General features: G+C 36.8%; 1 protein-coding gene across 3 annotated transcripts in view; it reads right to left on the reverse strand.

Annotated features, from left to right (window-relative positions):
• CERT1 (ceramide transporter 1) overlaps positions 1-21,689 on the reverse strand; it is a 131,497-nt gene that overhangs the window by 59,359 nt on the left and 50,449 nt on the right. For all 3 annotated transcript variants that reach the window (XM_024997293.2, XM_059890241.1, NM_174765.3), the window contains 3 exon segments: positions 9,085-9,192; positions 8,568-8,706; positions 1,440-1,523 (listed from right to left, as the gene is read on the reverse strand). In XM_024997293.2, the coding sequence (XP_024853061.2) occupies positions 1,440-1,523; positions 8,568-8,706; positions 9,085-9,192 (331 nt within the window).

Genomic DNA, 21,689 nt, shown 5'->3' on the forward strand with positions numbered 1-21,689 from the left:
GTTTTGAACTACGGTGCTAGAGAAGACTCTTGAGAGTCCTTTGGACTGAAAGGAGATCAAACTAGTCAATTCTAGAGGAAGTCAATCCTGAATATTCACTGGAAGGATTGATACTGAAGCTGAAGCTCCAATACTTTGTCCACCTGATGCAAAGAGCTGACTCACTGGAAAAGAGCTGATGCTGGGAAAGATTGAAGGCAAAAGGAGACGAGCGCAAGAGGACAAAATAGTTAGATAGGCTCCCTGACTCAATGGACATGAATCTGAACAAACTCCAGGAGATAATGAAGGACAGGGAAGCCTGACATGTTGCAATATATGGGGTCACAAAGAGTCAGACAGGACTAAGCAACTGAAAAACAATTTGAAAATATGCCATGGCCACAGATTTTACTTCATACTCTTTCAAAACTTCAGCAAAAATAAACATAATTAGATTAACTTATTTTTCTCACAAAGGCTTATTTGCAACTTAAAAAAAAGTTTTACGAATCCATGTCAGCTTTTTCTTAGAATATATTAAAAGAAAGCACTGACTATGAGTGTCACAGGTTTCTGTTACAACCTAACTTCTCCCAACAGATACCACATATATGTGATACCATGTGTTATTTGTCTTCGGTTTATTTCTTAGCATAATGCCCTCCATTGCCCTCCAATGCGATTCCCTGGTGGCTCAGACGGTAAAGCATCTGCCTGCAATGCGGGAGACCTGGGTTCAATCACTGGGTTGGGAAGATCCCCTGGAGAAGGAAATGGCAACCCACTCCAGTATTCTTGCCTAGAGAATTCCATGGGTGGAGGAGCCTGGTGGGCTACAGTCCATGGGGTCACGAAGAGTCGGACACGACTGAGCAACTTCGTGAATGCCTTCCATGTTCATCTGTGTTGTTAAAAACACAGATTTCTAGTGAACAATTAGGAGTTCCATCCAGAAAGTAACTCGTTATTAACTGATAAATGAAATAAACCACTTTGTTCCTGAGTTTATGAACAACTGTGCTATGAAAGCAGCTATTTCAATAATCTTCCTTTAGTAACACTGATTAAATACATCGCAACACCAGTTTATCAAGTGGAAAGAGAAAAGAACACTAAAGACAGACATAGGCATTAAAGAAACATTCAAGTTCCATTACAATCTTTCCTAAGAAATACTTTTTCAGTACTAGAAACTGATTCTATCAAACACTACTGAAATAACTGGCCAATGTCTAAAATTTAGAATGAAATATTTATCAGATAAGCTGTCACATTATTTAACGTCAGACTGTATTTTACCTCCATGTCTTTTCCTAGAAGAAACGTTCATGTTCCAACTTAAAAAAGACTTTTTCCAATTACTCCATTAAATAATTATTCCTGTTAAATAGTTACTTTGACACTTTAGAAAGTATATTTTTTCCAAATACCCTGAGGGGGAAAACTTCACTACTTACCCTTTTCCTTATTGCCATTGGTATTATGCAAGAAGTCTCCATCAGAACGTGTCGTAGGAAAGTCATCTTCATCATCTTCTACCACTAAATAAAATATATTTAAGAATATCAGGATGAAAGCACACAGAAATTAACCAGTTTATTCTTATGTTCAACTGATTAAATATCTCTGGATTCCATGACTACACGATCTTATTCATCTTTGTATTTCCAGTGCTCATCAATGGATGTCCAATAAGTATGCTGTGAAATGTCTTTAAATACATTATAAAAACCATATCCATCCTCATTTTTGTAAGGGATAGTACTGAGATATAAATTATTCTGTCCTTTAAGTCTTCCTATCTCTTTTTCCTTACCTTGGGGAGATTTTCTAATTCTACCAGAGACCTACAAAGACTGAAGAGGATGGTAATGCTATCAATACATAAATAAGATACTTTATCTTGCCTCCAGTATACACAGGGAAAATATAATGACTTACAGTTCTGATACTGATTTTAATTCATCCCAGTATGTCTGTGCCTGGATATTCCTTTTAACTTATCCAATTCCAGGAAATACAGAATCCCCTGTGTTCTTCAACATACCTCTTTCTTCTATACAATACTCTCCTTTTACACTGCCTAACATACGAATCCTCTGCACTATGTATTCTGCTTCTTAACATCAATTTCTAAACCTCAGCCACCAACCTTAGTCTCTATTTTTGAATGGCTTCTTCAGTTTTAGGTTGGAGCAAAAAGTAACCGCAGCTTTTGCATTATTGAAATTTGCCGTTTGATATTAGAATACATTCTAAATAAATGTGGTTATGTTATATACCATTTTAATGCACATTTCTTGCTTTTTTTGGCTAATGATTACTTGTTTACTTTATATTTATTTTATATGGAAGTGATACTAGACAAAAAGCAAATTTGAGCATTTTCTCATTTGAGTTCAAAATGGTTCGTAAAGCAGTGGAGACAACTCACAACATCAACAATGAATTTGGCCCAGGAACCGCTAACAAACATACAGTGCAATGGGGGTTCAAGAAGTTTTGCAAAGGAGACAAGAGCCTTGAGGATGAGTAGCCTATGAGGCCGGCCATCGAAGCTGACGATGACAAGTGACAGCCATCATCGAAAATGATCCTCTTACAACTTCACGAGAAGCTGCTGAAGAATCAACATCAACCATTCTATGGTCATTCAGCATTTGAAGCAAATTAGAAAAGGTGAAAAAGCTTGATAAGTGGTGCCTCATGAGCTGACTGGAAATAAAAAAAAAATCATCATTTTAGTGTTGTCTTCTCTTAATCTAGGCAGCAGCAACAAACTATTTCTTGATCAGACTGTGACATGTGATGAACAGTGCATTGTACAGGACAAGCAATGACGACCAGCTCAGTGCTGGACCAAGAAGAAGCTCCAAAGCACTTTCCAAAGCCAAACATGCACCAAAAAAAGGCCATGGTCACTGTTCGATGGTCTGTAGCTGGTCTGATCCACTACAGCTTTCCGAATCCTGGCAAAACCACTGTATCTGAGAAGTATGCTCAACAAATTGATCAGATGCACTGAAAACTGCAATGCTGGCAGCTGGCACTGGTCAACAAAAAGGGCCCGATTCTTCTCCATGACAACGCCCGACTGTATCTTGCACAGCCCACGCTTCCAAAGTTGAACAAATTGAGCTACAAAGTTTTGCCTCAACCACCATATTTACCTGAGTTCTCACCAACTGACTATCACTTCTTCAAGCATCTAGACAACTTTTTGCAGGGAAAATACTTCCACAACTAACAAGATAGAGAAAATGCTTTCCAAGAGTTCACTGAATCCCAAAGCACGGACTTTTATGCTGCAGGAATAAACAAATTTATTTCTCATTGGCAAAAATGTGTTAATTGTAATGATTCTTATTTTGATTAATAAAGATGTGTTTGAGTCTAGTCGTGCTGTAGTCCATGGGGCTGCAAAGAGTCAGACACGACCTGGCAACTGAACAACAATAATGATTTAAAATTCATGGTCTGAAATCACAATTACGTTTATAGCAACCTAATATTATCTTTTGCTGAACTCCTTTTCTACAAGAGAAATCTTCACATTAAACTAATGTCTTACTTCTTGTCTATATCATCTTACGTCAGGAGCAATTTGGGTCTACAAGGAACATTTCATCTATTTTAACTCTCTCTCTAATGGAAGCAAAGCCTATTCCTATTTCTTATTCCCTCCCTGACTAAATGGAAAATAGCTTTATTCAGTATTACCATTTTCTAATTACTGGGCTCTTTCTTTTTTTTATTACCTGAAAATTCGTACTTATTTATAATAATTTTCAAACCACAAGCTGCCATTATCTATTTATATTAACACCTACTATTTTATCAGCAGCTAACTGCTATCAGTATCCAACTAACATTTTTCTTTTCCACGCCCATCATTATTCCTACAGACTTCAAAATCCATACTGTAGCTTCTGCAAATACTTTAGTTTCAAGATTAATCAAATTTCCAGATTCTGTGGATCTCTGGCTTCTCATCAATAATTTGCAAATAAGGTCAATTCTATGCAACAGTGGCTCAGAGGGTAAAGCATCTGCATGCAATGCGGGAGACCCGGGTTCGATTCCTGGGTCAGGAAGATCCCCTGAAGAAGGAAATGGCAAGCCACTCCAGTACTCTTGCTTGGAAAATCCCATGGACGGAGAAGCCTGGTAGGCTACAGTCTATGGGGTCGCGAAAGTCAGACATGACTGAGTGACTTCACTTTGACTTTAAGAAATTAACTACCACAAAGCTGCTCTGACTTTAAGTCATTAGTCATCCTCAGATAAGATCCTGACCTTGGCTCAATACTACTATGATTAACTGGTCTTCAATACCAAAATTTTTGCACTTCTTTCATCTCCTCAGCATCTACCTTGGGTTACTAAAGATTTCCTTTCATCTCCCTAACCATTCAGTAGCCTAGTACTATCGAGCAGAAATTTTCAACCTTTTTTTTTTTTAAAGCAAATAATCAACATATAAAACTGATGAAAACAAAAGCTTCTCCAGGTAAAAACGTGGCCTTCCCCCTTCCCTTCCCAATCAAGGACTCCTTGTCCATACTGAAGCACCTTTAACGGATGTCTGGCATGGTTTGAAACACTGTCCTAATACAAATCTCCCATCCCTATCAGACCAGTCTCACCCTCACTAACACCCATTATCTATTATGCTAAATTCCATCTTTGGATCTTATACATTCCTGCTTTCATTATCCCTGCAATTATCCAAATTAACCATATTAATAACAGCAGCTATTATTGATTTTTTGCTACTAAGCATGGTGTTAACATACATATTCTAATTTAAATCTCACAATCGTGCTTGTGTAACAACATCCATGTTACAGAGGAAAGAGATATGCAGAAATTGATAAGTGATTTATTTCAAGTCATCAAACTAATAATGAATAGAAAAATAAGATCAGAACCTTTATTTTCAATATGAATATGTATCTTGTTTTTGTGCGTGTGTTAAGTTGCTTCAGTCCTGTCTGACTCTGCAACCCTATGGACTGTAGCCCACCAAACTCCTCTTTTATGGGGTTCTGAAGTCAAGAATACTGGAGTAGGTTGCTATTTCCTCCTCCAAGGGATCTTCTTGACCCCAGGGATGGAACCCACCTCTCCTGCATTGGCAGGCAGGTTCTTTACCATTAGCGCCATCTGCTGCTGCTGTCGCTTCAGTCCTGTCCAACTCTGTGTGACCCCATAGACAGCAGCCCACCAGGCTCCCCTGTCCCTGGGATTCTCCAGGCAAGAACACTAGAGTGGGTTGCCATTTCCTTCTCCAATGCGTGAAAGTGAAAAGTGAAAGTGAAGTTGCTTAGACGTCTCCAACTCTTCACGACCCCATGGACTGCAGCCTACCAGGCTCCTCCGCCCGTGGGATTTTCCAGGCAAGAGTACTGGAGTGGGTTGCCATTGCTTTCTCCAGCACCATCCAGCTGGACCTAAATGGTTAATTAAATCTTACTGAATAGTGTGTGTGTGTGTGTGGCCGGGGAGGGGGGGGTTGGGGGGTAAGGGGGGGCAGCGGGCATTCAGTCTTACTAGCAATTATAATAAAATGTTTTAAATAAAAACACTGAACACTTAAAATGAGAGCTTGCTATTATCATTTCAGTGACACACAATGTCTTGGTAATTTAGTGAAAGTATTACTACACCTACAGAGATCCTTAGGTTGGCAATTCTGATGTGTAGTTGAAGCAAGAAACTATGGCCCTTAATGTTCTTATTCCATGTTCTTATTTCAGCTGTACCCAGCACGTACTCTTAAAAATAAAATTTTGCAAAATAGCCATTTATAGGGAAATTAGTTGTTATGGCTGAATTGTGCCACAACTAAATTCATATGTTGACATCCTAACCTTCCTATATTCCAAACTATGACTGTATTTGGAGACATGGTCTTCACAGAGGTAATCAAGTTAAAATGAGGTCATGACAATGGGCCCAGTCAATATGTCAAGATGACCAGTGTCCTTATAGGAGAAGGAAGTCTGGACATGGACACTTACGAAGGACGATAATGTGAAGACATGTGGAGCAGATGCTCATCCACAAGGCAAGGAAAGAAGTCTAGAACAGATCCTTCCCTCATGACCCTCATGGTTTCAGAAGGAACCAAACTTGCCAAAACCATGATCTCACATTTTTAGCTTCCAGTCTGTGGAGAAATAAATTTCTGCTGTTTAAGGCACAGGTGACGGAGTACTTTGGTGACGGCAGCCTTAACAAACCAATGTTAGTCTGTCACTGTTGCACTTTCCAGGTGGCGCTAGTGGTACAGAATTCACCGGCAATGCAGGAGATGCAAGAGGTGTGGAGTTGATCCCTGGGTCAGGAAGATCCCCTGGAGAAGGAAATGGCAACCCACTCCAACAGTCTTGCCTAGGAAATCCCATGGACAGAGGAGCCTGGCAGCCACAGTCCATGGAATCACTAAGAATCAGACGTGACAGAGCACACACACATCACTGTTGCTATATAGTCAAACACAAATAGTGTCTAAAGATATTTTTCAAATCTTCTACACAACTTGGTTGTGAATGCATGCCAATTTCTGCTCCTTCCACCATCACTTTCCTCCTTAAAATGCTATGTATTATTGACATGGAGACATGGACCATTTAAAAATTAAGAAGAATTCTACTCTGTATCTACCTTGTTTTAGTTTAAAGGACAGTTTGCTTGCTATCTGCAAACAAATGAAAGCTGATATGTAAGGTCTACTTTGACAGAAAAATAAGTATACTTTTTTTTAATTAATGAGAAATAAAAGTTCAACCGTCTTTATTTTTTAGAGAGATAAACATTAAATATTAAAGAGCCAAAAACTTGAAGTGTATCAAATATAAAGAATTTCAAGTCTACTGTGGATAAAATTAAGTATTTTAAGAGGAATATGGGCTTCTGCTTCAGACAAAGATGGAACAACAAGGAGAGAATTTACCCTCTCGCATGAAACTAAAAAATCAGACAAAATATATGAAGCAATGGTTTTCAAGACACTGGCTATGAGGCAACAAAGGACAGTGATCCCTAAGGGCTGGGGAACAAATGATGTGAGCCCTGTGACTGGTCCAGTCTACTGCGGTGAGGGTTTCCAAGCTGCAGAGTAAGGAGGAACTCCGGAGGAGCTGGTACTCTCTGAGGTGAGAAAATGGAGCTGAAAATCCAGATAGACAAAGGTCACTAGAGTTCAGAAGGCTGAGTACTTGGGAGAAGAGAGCTGTACTGTACAGAGACAGAACTCTGGATAGGGGCAGAAGGTCCCACTGAGAGTCTTGTGTAGAGTACTGATAGCACATATAAGTTGAGGAACTACAGAGGTCATAGAAAGAACCATCTGAAAGGATTCCTGGGAAAAGGACCCAAAGCCTATGTGGAGCAGGCAAGTGTCTGTCCCTACAACACAGACCTGGGACAATACATAGAGAACTGGCTAGAGAATGCTGAGCTGCTCTGCCTTAGTAGTGGGGAGAGATGGAAATACATTATTCTAGGTTTTTACACAATAAAAGAAATGGTATATTACTTGAAGGTAGACTGTAATAACTTAAATGTGTATACTATAAACCCTGAAATAGCCACTGTAATAACAAATTTAACAAAAAGTCAACAAAGGAGATAAAAAATAGAATTATAAAAAATATTCAATCCAAAAGAAGGTAGAGAAAGGGAAAAAAGAACAGAGAATAGGAAAAGAATATGTAAGAAGGGATGGGCTCATGTTCTTCTACTCACCATCTTGCAGGCAAGTTAACAGAAAGAATATAAACCCACATAACACATTTAATAATACCAAAAAACAAAACCATGTCAGGGAACCTAGTCATACTGAGAACGAACTTAGCACTATTTAGTAAAACTGTTATGAGTAGTTCATTTTTGCCTATATAGCAGATTAACAGAAAAACTGAAGAACAGATACTACACCAGTAACATTCAGCAGTTAACAAATGAAAAGTATCTTTAGAATTCATATTACAGGTTAACTAAATATCATCTCTCTCTCTCTTTTACCTCTTAAAGGAAAAAATCTCCCTAGAAATTACTTATATATGTACATGTCATTCCATGATTATTCTATTCCATTATCCAGACTTCTTCCTCTATGAGAAAAAGGGCAGAGGAAAGGAAGGTAGAGGAAGAGAAAGAGAGGAAAGAGGGAGAGGAAGAAGAGGAAGAGGGAGGGAAAAAAGACTGACTGATTCCCGATGTGGAGGATTTAACATAAACATATGCTTGTCTCTTATGACTTGTCATAGGGTGCAATTTATTAGACATAATCATGTGAAATGCTCCATATTATCAAGATGATATTACATTTTTTAATAAAATAAAGAGTTCAAAAATCATTTTAAAATCTTCAATAATATCTGGTATGGGTGATCAGATTAATTAAGGTGCTATTAAAGTACACAAGTTACGTGGACACTGAAATCTGTGACATTAGTGATGTGCAGCAAAAGTGACTATAATTACCTTCATCACTTAAAAGACATTACCCTTTAAGATCAAGAGGCTTTAAATCCATTCATTCTCCAAGTAAAAATAGTGGTAATAGCCTAATTAACCTTTATCCCTTTGAAATTCATCCTTGGAGACAGCATCAGCACAGGCATCAAAGAACTTCTGTAGGGTATCAACTTGTCTACACAGTATATCTCTAAAGGTTTCCATTTCAGCCAGTTTCTCACGTAAACTGTGGCCCTTCTGCAACATAGAAAATGGGAGGATGGAATCCAAGTTAACAAAATTAAAATTTACTTAGTCCCATGGGGTTTCATCATCTTTTAATTTAAGGTCTATATCTTACTACTGAGGGCTTGGGGTAAGAAGAGTTGTCAAGTTCAATGTAGTATTTCCAAGGAAAGACTTGAAACTAATTAACTGTTTGACAGTGATAAGCCTGAAGGAAATGAGAGAAATAAGCCTGACAACTTGCTAATATTTAATATTTTCAAATTAACATTGTGATGAAAAATTATGAAAAATTTTTTTTCAAAAAACTATTAAATAAGTTCTGCTCACAACATTCAGTACTAAACTCAATTTATGCTGCCTTAACTTAAAGCATTCATAATTACAAACCTTGAATGAGGAGGTGGATGTTGCAGAATAGCCACTTGCTCCGGATACCAATGATACCATGGAGCCATGTCGACGCAAGCTGGATTCAGATCCATATCCAGATTCAGTCTAAAAAGGAAAGTAAACTACATGAAAAAATTAAATAAAAAATACTTAATCATCACAAGAAAAAACTTTTTAACCATGTCAGGTGAGGAACATTAAGTAAACTTATTGTAATAAGCATTTCACATTATATACAAATATCAAATCTTTATGCTATAAACTTTAAACTAATACAATGTTACATGATCAATTATAAAACTGGAAAAAATACTTGCGAAAAGTTTCCATATAAACTAATAAGGGTTATGGTAAAAAATTAAAAAATAAGGTTATTGGAACAATAATTAGAAATAAGAGTTCACTCAAGAAATACAGGTAATCCACTGGCATAAGCAATGTGTCTCAATCGCTAAGTGCCATTAATTTAGAAATTTACTGAATACCAACTGCACGCTGGGCTAGTGGGCTAACCGTTTATAACAGGAGAGCTACCTATAGTAGGTAAATTCATGGAGACAGAAAGCGGAGTCGTGGTTATCAGGGAGCTAGGAAGATAGGAGAATGAGGTGTTAGAGTCTACTAGGTACAGAGCTGGATAAGATGAAGTTCTGGAGATAGATGTGATGATGGTTGAATAACAATGTGGATAAATTTAATGTCACAGAACTGTACAGTTAAAAAGCTAAAATGATAGATCGTCATTCATATTTTACCATGGTAAAAAATTTTGGTGGAACAAGGACCAAAAGAAAAAGGAAACTTTGAGTACTGTTTCTTTATCAAATTACTTTAACAAATTACTTATCCTCACATAGCTCAAATACCTCTGTCTCAATGAAGCCTTTCCTATTATTTCAGGTAGTTTGACTCTGTATTCTCAACATTCTTAACCTATTATGATTATGGCATCTACTACCCAATTTTAATAGTTACATTTCATTACTACTCCTGGACTACTGGACTTCGACCTTCTGTAAGACAGTTGCAATTTTTTCCATTTTTGGAGTGACCTTAACAGTTCATGACACAAAGAAAATCCCCAATTTTCCCAACCTATTTTGTCATCACGCGATAGAAGGCTTTATTTAGACTCAGCACTGTGATCTAATTTTGAAGAACTGCTACTCTTTAGGGGTCCCCAACCCATGGCGCCACAGACTGGTACCAGTATCGTGGCCTGTTAGGAACTAGGCTGCAGAGCAGGAGGTGAGGCGGTTAAGTGGGTGAAACCTCATCTGTATTTACAGCTGCACCCCACTGCTGCAGTTGAATCATCCTGAAAGCATCCCCTGATCCCATCTGTGGAAAAATTACCTTCAATCAAACAGGCCCCTGGTGCCAAAAAGGTTGGGGACCCCTGCTTAGGAGTATCAATTTTGTATCTCATCCTCCCTAGGAAAATGCAGTACTTCCCTTGTGGCTCAAATGATAAAGAATCTGCCTGCAATGCAGGAGACCTGGGTTCGATCCCTGGGTCAGGAAGATCCCCTGGAGAAGGAAACAGCAACACACTCCAGTACTCTTTCACCTGGAGAATTCCCTGGACCGAGGAGCCTGGTGGGCTACACACAGTCCATGGGATCGCAGAGAGTTGGACACAGCTGAGCTACTAATTTTCACTTTTCAAAAATATAGACAAAGGAATTGAACATTTGGAAAAAATAAGTTTCAAATACCTAAAACCTGTTCAAGTATTTAGGGTATCTGATTACTTTCTATAGATTTTAGAAGTACTGTGCATAATGTTAATCCTAGTCATAAACTTAAGAAGTAAAATAATACCTAATCATTTTTAGCATCCTATCTAGCATATGCTTCCCAAAGTCCAAGCTTCAGGTACATACTGGTTGTTAAAGATTCAAAATAAAATTGTCATACTGTAATAATGATTGTTCATAAAACATTCTAGCTATAAAAGGTACTGCAATATGTTCTTAACTGTTAATTTACCAAGAAATTACACACTTATGTTGTTCAGCTACTCAGTCGTGTCCGACTCTTTGCGACCCCATGGACTGCAGCACACCAGGCTACCCTGTCCTTCGCTATCTCCCAGAGTTTGCTTAAATTCATGTCCATTGAGTTGATGATGCCACTCAACCATCTCATCCTCTGTCACCCTCTTCTCCTCCTGCACTCCGTAAAAGTTATGACTAGATGGAATCAAAGCTCTTCTCCAAGACTTGTATCACCCTATACCACTCCCTATCTCAAAGCAAAGCAATATTTTACTAATGAGGTAGAAATTACAAAGTAAGCATTTTGATGCCAGGGAAACTATTAATGAAAGGATTAAATATATGCATTGTATATATGCTACCTCAAGAAAACTGATTATTAAAAAAAGACAAAGTTATAGTTCATGAGAAAAGCAGGCCAGGGGACAGTGGGGACACTAACTCTAAAGATAAATTTTGGTGAGAATACATTACAGTTGTCAAAACTCAAAGTGTCCAGTTAAGTTGATACATTTTATAAATTATACCTCAATAAAATAGCTAAAGAAAAAAAGGTAAGCTTGTTTCAGTATAACAGAATCCCAATAAAAGAGAATTCTAATTACAGAAATCATATAATTCATTAAAAAAATAAGACTTTTTCTTTTATCAAATAATGCCCTGGAACAAAGGCACTGACCTAGGTTTCTCGTGGCTCTAGTTTCTGTTTCCCATCTGAAAGGAATACTAACTTTCTGAGCACAGTGTTTCTACATTTTAACTGTTGTACTGTTTTGGTAAAGTTTTTCATAGATTTAAATATAGAAGACTGGAATTAAAAATAAGAAAAATCTATTGGACTAAATAGATTTAATGGACTATTAAATGTAATGGACTAAAAATATAAAGCACTTCAGAAGTCACTTATCTCAGATACTTGTATGTCATTCATTTCTAACCAGTAATTAATTTGAACTGTCCATTTAAATATAAAACTCATAATTTTCAAAATTTTATTTTAAAACAATTTTAGATATTTATTTTAAAATATTTAGAACCAAACAATTTGAAATTCAAATCCAAATGAATCTACCCTCTCCATTTACATGCTTTATATCAATGAGTCCTAAACAGAGTAAGTCAAAACTTTAAGATCTTGAAACAAAATACAAACACTACAAAGCTTTACTAATCATTTTTTGACTCTAAAAGACACTTCTTATATTCTTGTCTGTTTCTTCAGGTTCCACTATTTCAAAACAGTAATATCTCCTTACAACAAATGCATGACAGAACAAAAGACTCTAATATAGCAATAATGTTGCGGTACATTTTAAGTAATGGATAGTAAATGAATGTTGAGTCTGAGCATTTAGAATAACCGTGTTTCTATTTCTAACAAAGTTTCGCTTAAATAAATTGTATTATAAATTATATATATCATTCTAAGGGAAAAAATATAGTATACTCATGAATATCAATTTCATTCTATTCAGTTTAAATAATGGGGGTTCATTTGTCATTCTATGTCAGTAACTGCACTGGGACAACTTTAAAAATAATCTAAGTGCTTAACAAACATATACATGTACATACAAATGAATCACCCCTGTTTAAAAACCAGTCATTCTGGAAATGCCTAGCATTCTGGCAACAATGCATCAAAGATTCCTAGGTACTATTATAACATTGAGAGTGATTTTATGATACAGCCGCAAAATGGAGCTATCTAAAATCATTTTGGGGAGTTGCAGAATATAAATTTTAAAATGGTCTTACTACTTTAAAGGACTAGCTACAAACTGTAGAATTAAGCTTGACTGCCTTTCCTATTCACATGACATGGCTTCATTTGGTACTGGATTTCTCTCAAAACTCTATCAAAGATATCAATATTTTTCTTTTATTTTTAATAATTAAAAATTTTATTATTTATTTATTTAATTGGCTACGCTGAGTTTTATTTGTGGCATGGAGGATCTTTTTCTTTTTTGGTTGCGGCAGGCAAACTCTTCCCTGCATGTGACATCTAGCTCCCTGACCAGGGATGGATCGATGCTGGGCCCCCTGCACTGGGAGCACGATGTCTTAGTCACTGGATCACCAGGGACGTCCCCCAGGGATATCAATATTTTAAAAACATTTTGTCACAGGGGCTAAAAATTATTCTAAAAGATATAAAACTATTCTGAAAAGTTGCAATGTTGTTGACATCTATTTGGGCTTTCTAAGATGTTCACCTTAAAGGCAACAATACTCACCCTGAATTTATCATCTGTGTTTTGAAGGTGGGGTGAGGAAAATGGGAAGAAATTTCTTTATGGTCACAATGGATATACACTGTGAAATGTTCTTAAAAATTGTGACATGCTTTCAAAATTTCATTGGTACAATTTTAGGGATAATACATTAAAGGTACATAGCTTTTTTTCTTAATCTCGCTTTTCCACAGGAAAAAAAGTGGAACTTATTTACAACCTGTAATTACCAAAATAGTATTTTTTAAAACATCGATTTCCATCTAAAATTAATAATGTGGAATTCAAATGCAGTCACTATAGGAATATTTCCCCCCTTTAACATATATATGCTTTAAGATTCCCTCACACAAATTGCTTTACCAAAAAAAAACCATGATGGGATAGCTGTTTTGTAAGCAGTATTCATCAATGTGTTTTATATAAACATAAAATGCCATTTTGGTTCAATGACATACTTACTGAACATGTCCTATATAGTACAAGGTGGGGTTCTTTTAAATATTACAGTAATGAGACCACACCTTTATTATAATACTCCTCCTCATTTTAGGGGGAGGAAAAAGCATAATCTTTTGACCACCAGAGGGGGTCAGTAGCACTCTGGTGCTTTCCAAGCAGTATACTTGGAAAGTTGATACAAAGGTTACTATTGGTCAAAGTACGACAGTAACCTTCATACTAAATCCCTTACTTTTACCTTCTGTATCTTGATTTTTTGAGAACACTGAAGATCACAACAAATTAAATCATATAGTTCAAAGTTACAAGTTTTAAAAAGGACCAGAAATGCCTAAGAACTAATTTGAAAAGAGAACTCTAGGGACTTCCCTGGTGGTCCACTGGTTAAGATATGCAGGGAGCCCAGGTTCAATCACTGGTTGGGGAACTAAGATATCCCACACGCCACACCACATGCCACATGTCACATTAGTTTGGCTCATTCACACAGGAGATAAACATCTATTCTCATTTTGCACAGTCTCATTTTTCATCAGCCCATCTACACTCTGAAAACAGTGGTATAAGATACAAGAAAAAAGCTGATTTATTTTTTCATAGCACTTGCCTTCTGAAGAGCTTATTCCTTGTCCTAATAATATTCTCCAGGAAGAAGCAACCAAAGAAACTGAGAAAGAAATGAACTTCCTCATGGTGTCAAGAATTCTCTGTTTAGTGGCACAGGTCTACCCCTGACATTGTCCCTTTCCATTTTATTTATGGGAAAAGAGAAAAGAGAAGTAAGACTAAATGTTAACATAAGAACAAAGGAGTATTTTCCAGAAACTGAAACTCTAAAACTCTTAATAAAACCAAATGCGCCTGCCGTGTTGCCAGTATCCACACATCTACTTTCAATATCATTTTAAAGCAAACCACATGAGAAGCAAGACACCATAGCCAAGAGAACGATGTAATCAACAGGATTATGGCTTAAGTATCATAGTAAGTTGCAATGGCAATAATTTTGCTTATGATTCTAAGTAAACAAATTATTAATATTTGCTGTAATAAAATTTGGTACAATTTCACTTATATTAAAAATCTGTTTAGCCTTTCAAATATGTATGGTTCCCCCTTCAGAAGCACTAGCCTCTGAAGTGCAAAGAACACAGGAACAGGGAGGACACAGGCTTGAGTGTCACTGTCACCACTAGACAGGCAGACCAGTCAGTCATTACTTTCTTGGGCTTATTTTTCTTATCTTTAAAACGATATGGCTAGTCTAGAACTACAATTCTCTATATCAAGCTGAAAACACCAAAACTTAGGCTAAAAATGCATATATCCAGTGGAGGCCCAAATGTTCAACAAAGGGGTTGAACCAGCTGGAAAGATAAAACATAACACAATTTATTCAGAAAATGACACTAACAATGTATCAGATGAGGAAGGGTTGAACTTACAATGATTTCCAGAAAATTGCATTATCTCATATATCAAAGAAAATTTAAAATATATTTTGAAAAATTGTATTAAAGAAGATTTCATCCATTTCTGACTGCCTAGAACCCAGCAGCAATATGGCTAAATGAATAGAATATATTTGCTTACTCTCAAGATATTTTTCTCAAACCACAACTGAAAAACCACTATCTCAACCGATGAGTGGATAAAGAAGTTGTGGTACGTATATACAATGGAATATTACTCAACCATAAAAGGAACACATTTGAGTCAGTTCTAATGAGGTGAATGAACCTAGAGCCTATTATACAGAATGAAGTAAGCCAGAAAGAGAAAAATAATATTGTATACTAAGACAAGTATACGGAATCTAGAAAAATGGTACTGAAGAATTTATTTTCAGGCAGCAATTGAGAAAGAGACATAGAGAACAGACTTATGGACATGGGGAGAGGATGAGATGTATGGAGAGAGTAATATGGAAACTTACATTACCATATGTAAAATAGATAGCCAACAGGAATTTGCTGTATGTCTCAGGAAACTCAAACAGGGGCTCTGCAACAACCTAGAGGGGTGGGATGGGGTGGGATATGGGAGGGAGGTTCAAAAGGGAGGGGACATATGTATACCCATGGTGCTCATTCATGTTGAGGTTTGACAGAAAACAACACAATTCTGTAAAGCAATTATCCTTCAATTAAAGAATAAAAAAAAAATTATCAAATAAAATACCTCATTTGAAGGTCCTTTATGGAACTCGGTTATTCATTTTTCATTTTCTTCTAATAAGCATGAGATAGGCCTTCATTTATAGAAGTATCTAAGTAAGTAGTATTGTAGTGAGATAAGGCTGGAAGGGTTAACTACAGCCTTACTGCACATCTTATTTAAGTATTAAAAGAAGGCTAGAGGGGTAAAAGAAAATTAAGACACTGTCTACCACAATCCAAAGAACTACCACAGTGCCCAAATACAATATGATACTACAGAAGTAGAGTACACCAACAGCAGTGCCCACTCTCCTTGATTTCAGACATTCCTCTCTTATACTTATAATAATACATATCTTGTTTAATCTGTAGGGGAAATTAGACTTTTCAGAAAGCTACCAAGTATATCCTCTGCACCAAAAGCTTTCTTTAATGGGAATTTTAAAACATTTATTAATTAACTGATTTTTGGTTGCACTAGGTCTTCGTTGCTGTGCACAGGCCTTTTCAAGTCACAGAGCGCAGGGGCCACTCTTCATTGCAGTGCACGGGCGTTTCGTGTTGTGGAAAACAGGCTCTGGGGCACATGGGCTTCAGGAGTTGCAGCAGGAAGGCTCAGTAGTTATGGTGCACAGGCTTAGCTGCTTTGTGGCACGTGGAGTCTTCCTGGACCAGGGATCAAACCCGTATCCCCTGCAACTGGCCAGGTCGATTCCAACCCACTGCGCCACCAGTGAAGTCCACCAAAAGCTTTTTAAGTACCCAATCTGTGTCACAAAAGATGATTCCAAATAAACTAATTTTGACACTCTGAAGTTCAGTCATTATCTGTTTTTCAAATTCTTCCCCTTGTAGGGAGTCTAGAAGCCCAGCTGTTTTTTCTTAATTACATTAAAATGGAGATAAGAAATAACAGATAAATCAAACGAGGCTGTATAAAGGCAAGTTGTTTAACAATATTTCCACTCTAGCTTTAGAAAACAAGTACTAAAGAATAAGAGAGATCTTTCTTGTTTTGCCTTGAGAGGAAGGCTGATGAAAGAGTTGAGCAATTTTACATGGATATTTTATATATAAATCCCACAAAGCCAAGCTGGATAAATTATAACACCAATACCAATAGTAAAAGCTAATACTTAGGATACTTTGTGCCAGGGCTGATGCTAGAGCTTTAAGTGAATTATCTCATTTAATCCTTTTAAAAGCCTAAGTAAAATGGGTACTAATATTAACCCATTTTGTAGGTGATTTTATGTGATGAGTTGCACAACTGGTAAGGGAGCCAGGATTTAATTCCAAATTCAAGAGCCCATGATGTTAATCATTACTGTACTGCCTCAACATCCAGAGATTCTGCTTCTACTTCTTTTAAATCTGTCCATTTCACTCTTTTCCCACTGCCATTTCCCACTGCTGTTTTCCAGCTGTGGTCACCTAGTGTCTCATTTGGATAAATCCTCCAGATTTCTAACTACTTTTAGTCTAGTTCCTCTTGAAATCTTTTCTAGTGTAGCCAGGGTGGTACTTTAAAAACAGACATCTGATACTCCACTTTCTGTTTTAAATCCTATTTGGCTCATACTTCTCCTTGGATCAAGTTCACACACTGCTTGTAAGTCCCTGTTAGAGGCAGAAGTACAATTAAACTAAACTACTGTCAGCCTCCCTATTCATTTATTATCTATTATTTAAAATGTGTTTACTCAGTAAAGCTATAATAAAGTCTTTTGTTCTAGCCTGTTTTTTGTACGGAAATACCTGTTTTGAAACAGTGGAACTTGAAGAAGTAGACAAGGATATAAGAAGTGTGCTTTATAGTGAAGAAATCTTTAACAATACTTTCTAATATTTATATTACATCATAAGTGCTTAGTAAGTATTAGCTACCATTGCTTCTTCACCTTTGCACAAAGTCAGGATATTCCTTTATATCTCTACTTGAGAAACACTTTTACAGAGGAAAATAAGTTTAAAAGTAGCTAGCAGCAGATGTAACAAAATACCAGCACTGCTCATTAACTATTTTATGATTTGCTGAAGAAAAGGGGGCCAACGTATATTTGCTTTTAGAAGGAAGTTTCATAGGTATAAAGTAAAAAGGTCATAATTTCATTCTTTTTATCTAACTACAAAGAGATGAGAGTGGCAAAATAATTAACGCTACTTTTTGAGACTCCTTTAAATGTCCCAATAAGAGAAAAAACAGGGTTAATATGTCTAAGTAGTATTTTCTGCTGCTGCTGCTAAGTCATTCCAGTAGTGTCCAACTCCGTGCAACCCCAGAGACGGCAGCCCACCAGGCTTCCCCGTCCCTGGGATTCTCCAGGCAAGAACACTGGAGTGGGTTGCCATTTCCTTCTCCAATGCATGAAAGTGAAAAGTGAAAGTGAAGTCGCTCAGTCGTGTCCGACTCTTAGCGACCCCATGGACTGCAGCCTCCCAGGCTCCTCCATCCATGGGATTTTCCAGGCAAGAGTACTGCAGCGGGCTGCCATTGCCTTCTCCAAGTAGTATTTGCAGGACTGTTGAAATGTTAAGATGGTATTTGGCCAGGGGACCTGAACTATTAATTCTTTCCTGCAAGGATCCTGAAAGAAATACATGCACATAAAACAACAGTCAGCAAATGAACATTCTTAATTACTCTGGGGCTTTGATCGAAAACCAAACTTTTCTAAAAAGGACATGCATTCTTTTCTCAGGGAGTAAGGGAGGAACGAAATCTATTTCAAACACAAAAAGATCCTTGTAACTTACTGTTGAGTGAAGGAAAAGCTACAAAGTAGTATGGAATCTAAGGTGTACATGCAAAGAAATTATCTGGAAGAAATCTTTACCAAAGATGAAGAGTGGTCATTTCTCTGTGGCCAGAATTTTCAATTTCTTTTATATAGTTTTCAGTATTGGCTGTATTGTTTGAATTATTTACAGTAATCATGTATCGCCTCTACAAAAATAAAAACAAAAAATGCAGTCATAGAACACATGTTTAATCTATCTCACTTGGAAAAGGTTAAAAATTAATGAAGCTGGTAGAGACGCAGAGCAGAGAAAGGAAGATCTACACATTTTGTAGGTAGAATGAACGCCAGTCTGGGAAATAACCTGACAACATACAACAAAAGTGCTAATACCCTTAAGTAGAGCAGTCCTACTTCTGAGAATCCTTTATGAGGACACAAATTACAGAAAAATACTTCATGTAGAAGGGAGTAAAAACTAAATGCAAAAAATAATTGAAACCATCTAAAGGCCTAAGAATAAGCAAATGAGTACCAAAATTAAAATATAATGAAATATTAATGAAGTTGTGTTATAAGGAGAAAATGATGTTAGAGTTAAAAAATCAACAACAGGATATAAACTTCATTATTTCCATAAAGTTACAGGGGCAAAATGTACAGAGAATAAGAAGGAAATATACCAAAATGAAGAACTGTCTTGGTTATAAGACTGATGGTAATTTTGTAACTTTTTCCTTTTAATTAATAAAAGTTACTTTTAAAAAACCCAGGGCAAGGGGAGCCAATGAAATCTGATCAATACAACTATTTGCAGGAATGGTTTTAAAAGACTTAAGAATTTTTAGATCTAACTGTATGGTGAAGATTCTTTTTTTAAGGAGATTGATGATTTATTTCTTAGTATTCAACTATGCACCCATGAGAAAAAAGCTGGAACTAACTACAAAGCGGGGTGTATTACAAAAAATTGAGGTTTGGTTCTTGGAATAATGTTACCACGCACTAATCAATGTTCTCATAATCTGTTCAATCTCACTTTTATGCAAAATGGGAATAATACCTACACTGAAAGACTTCCCACAGGATTAAATGATAACACTGGCTAGTTACAGTCTATCCTTCTACAGGTCAAGGTGGGTGCTACTGAAGAGAACAACGGGCTAAGAAATAAACACTGATACATACATATTCCTGCCAATGATCATGACTTGTCTGTCAAGAACATGAACTTGATATATGACTGAAAAATGACAGAATTTTTTTTTTTGAGGATAACATTTTAACTTAAAGTTCATCTACTTTGCTACCTATTCTTATGATTCTTAACACAATGCTGTCTTTCATACCTCAATACCACACAAGCCCAGAGTATCTATCACACAATTAAGACAATGGAAGCAAAACTGTTTTTCAGGTATTTGGTAAAAAGGCATGTTTGATGAAAACGAATAGTTTTATGTACCTTGATTTTTTAAGAAACATTTTCTTCCAGTGAATGTTTGATACACTCAGCAAGTAAAATGAGAAAATAATTTCCACTGCTGTCAATATGCATAAGCCATGCCACCCACCACTACATTTCCATATCAGATAGAACAAAAGCAGAATCACATCTGTCCGGGTGACTGTCAGAAATCTTCCCTCCTGATTAAATAAAAATTCAAATACAATACTGAACACTGTTTAAAAAAAACAAAAACAAACAAGGACTTTAATACTACAAAGCTTCATTTATCTTTAATATTTTCTAAAACTAGCAATATGGAACCTTTATTCAACTCCAGATTAACTGTCCTTTTCCCCCCTCATCTTTTTTATCTAAAGAAACATTTTGCAAGCAATTTACAGACTTAAAAAGATACAAGGAATCAGCTAAAAATCTAGTAATATTTACCTGAATTGTTAGTAGCAAATATGTGGTAAGCATTACAATAACATGCAAGTTTGGTAAACTCTATACATCTTCAAGAAAACTAGAGATACCAAGGGAACATTTCATGCAAAGACGAGCACAACAAAGGACAGAAATGGTATGGACCTAATAGAAGGAGAAGATATTAAGAAGAGGTGGCAAGAATACACAGAAGAACTATACAAAAAGGATCTTCATGACCCAGATAACCACGATGGTGTGATCATTCACCTAGAGCCAGACATCCTGGAATGTGAAGTCAAGTGGGCCTTAGGAAGCATCACTAAGAAGAGAGTTGAAATTCCAGTTGAGCTATTTCAAATCTTCAAAGATGATGCTGGGAAAATGCTATACTCAACATGCCAGCAAATTTGGAAAACTCAGCAGTGGGCACAGGACAGGAAAAGGTCAGTTTTCATTCCAATCCCAAAGAAAGGCAATGCCAAAGAATGTTCAAACTACCACACAACTGCACTCAACTCACGCACTAGCAAAGTAATGCTCAAAATTCTCCAAGCAGGCTTCAAAAGTACATGAACTGTGAACTTCCAGATGTTGAAGCTGATTTAGAAAATGCAGAGGAACCAGAACAGAGATCAAACTGTGAACATCGGTGGATCAGCAAAAAAGCAAGAGATTTCCAGAAAAACTACTTCTCCTTTACTGACTATGCCAAAGCCTTTGACTGTGTGGATCACAACACACTGTGGAAAATTCTTCAAGAGATGGGAATACCTGACCTCTGACCTGCCTCCTGAGAAATCTGTATGCAGATCAAGAAGCGACAGTTAGAACTGGACATGGAACAACAGACTGGTTCCAAATGGGGAAAGGAGTACGTCAAGGCTGTATATTGTCACCCTGCTTACTTAACTTCCATGCAGAGTACATCATGTGAAACGCTAAGCTGGATGAAGCACAAGCTGGAATCAAGATTGCTGGGAGAAATATCAATAACCTCAGATATGCAAGTGACACCACCCTTATGGCAGAAAGTGAAGAAGAACTAAAGGGCCTCTTGATGAAAGTCAAAGAGAGAGGACAATGAAAAAGCTGGCTTAAAACTCAATATTCAGAAAACTAAGATT

Source organism: Bos taurus, chromosome 10 (assembly GCF_002263795.3).
Source record: "Bos taurus isolate L1 Dominette 01449 registration number 42190680 breed Hereford chromosome 10, ARS-UCD2.0, whole genome shotgun sequence".
NCBI lineage: Eukaryota > Metazoa > Chordata > Mammalia > Artiodactyla > Bovidae > Bos > Bos taurus.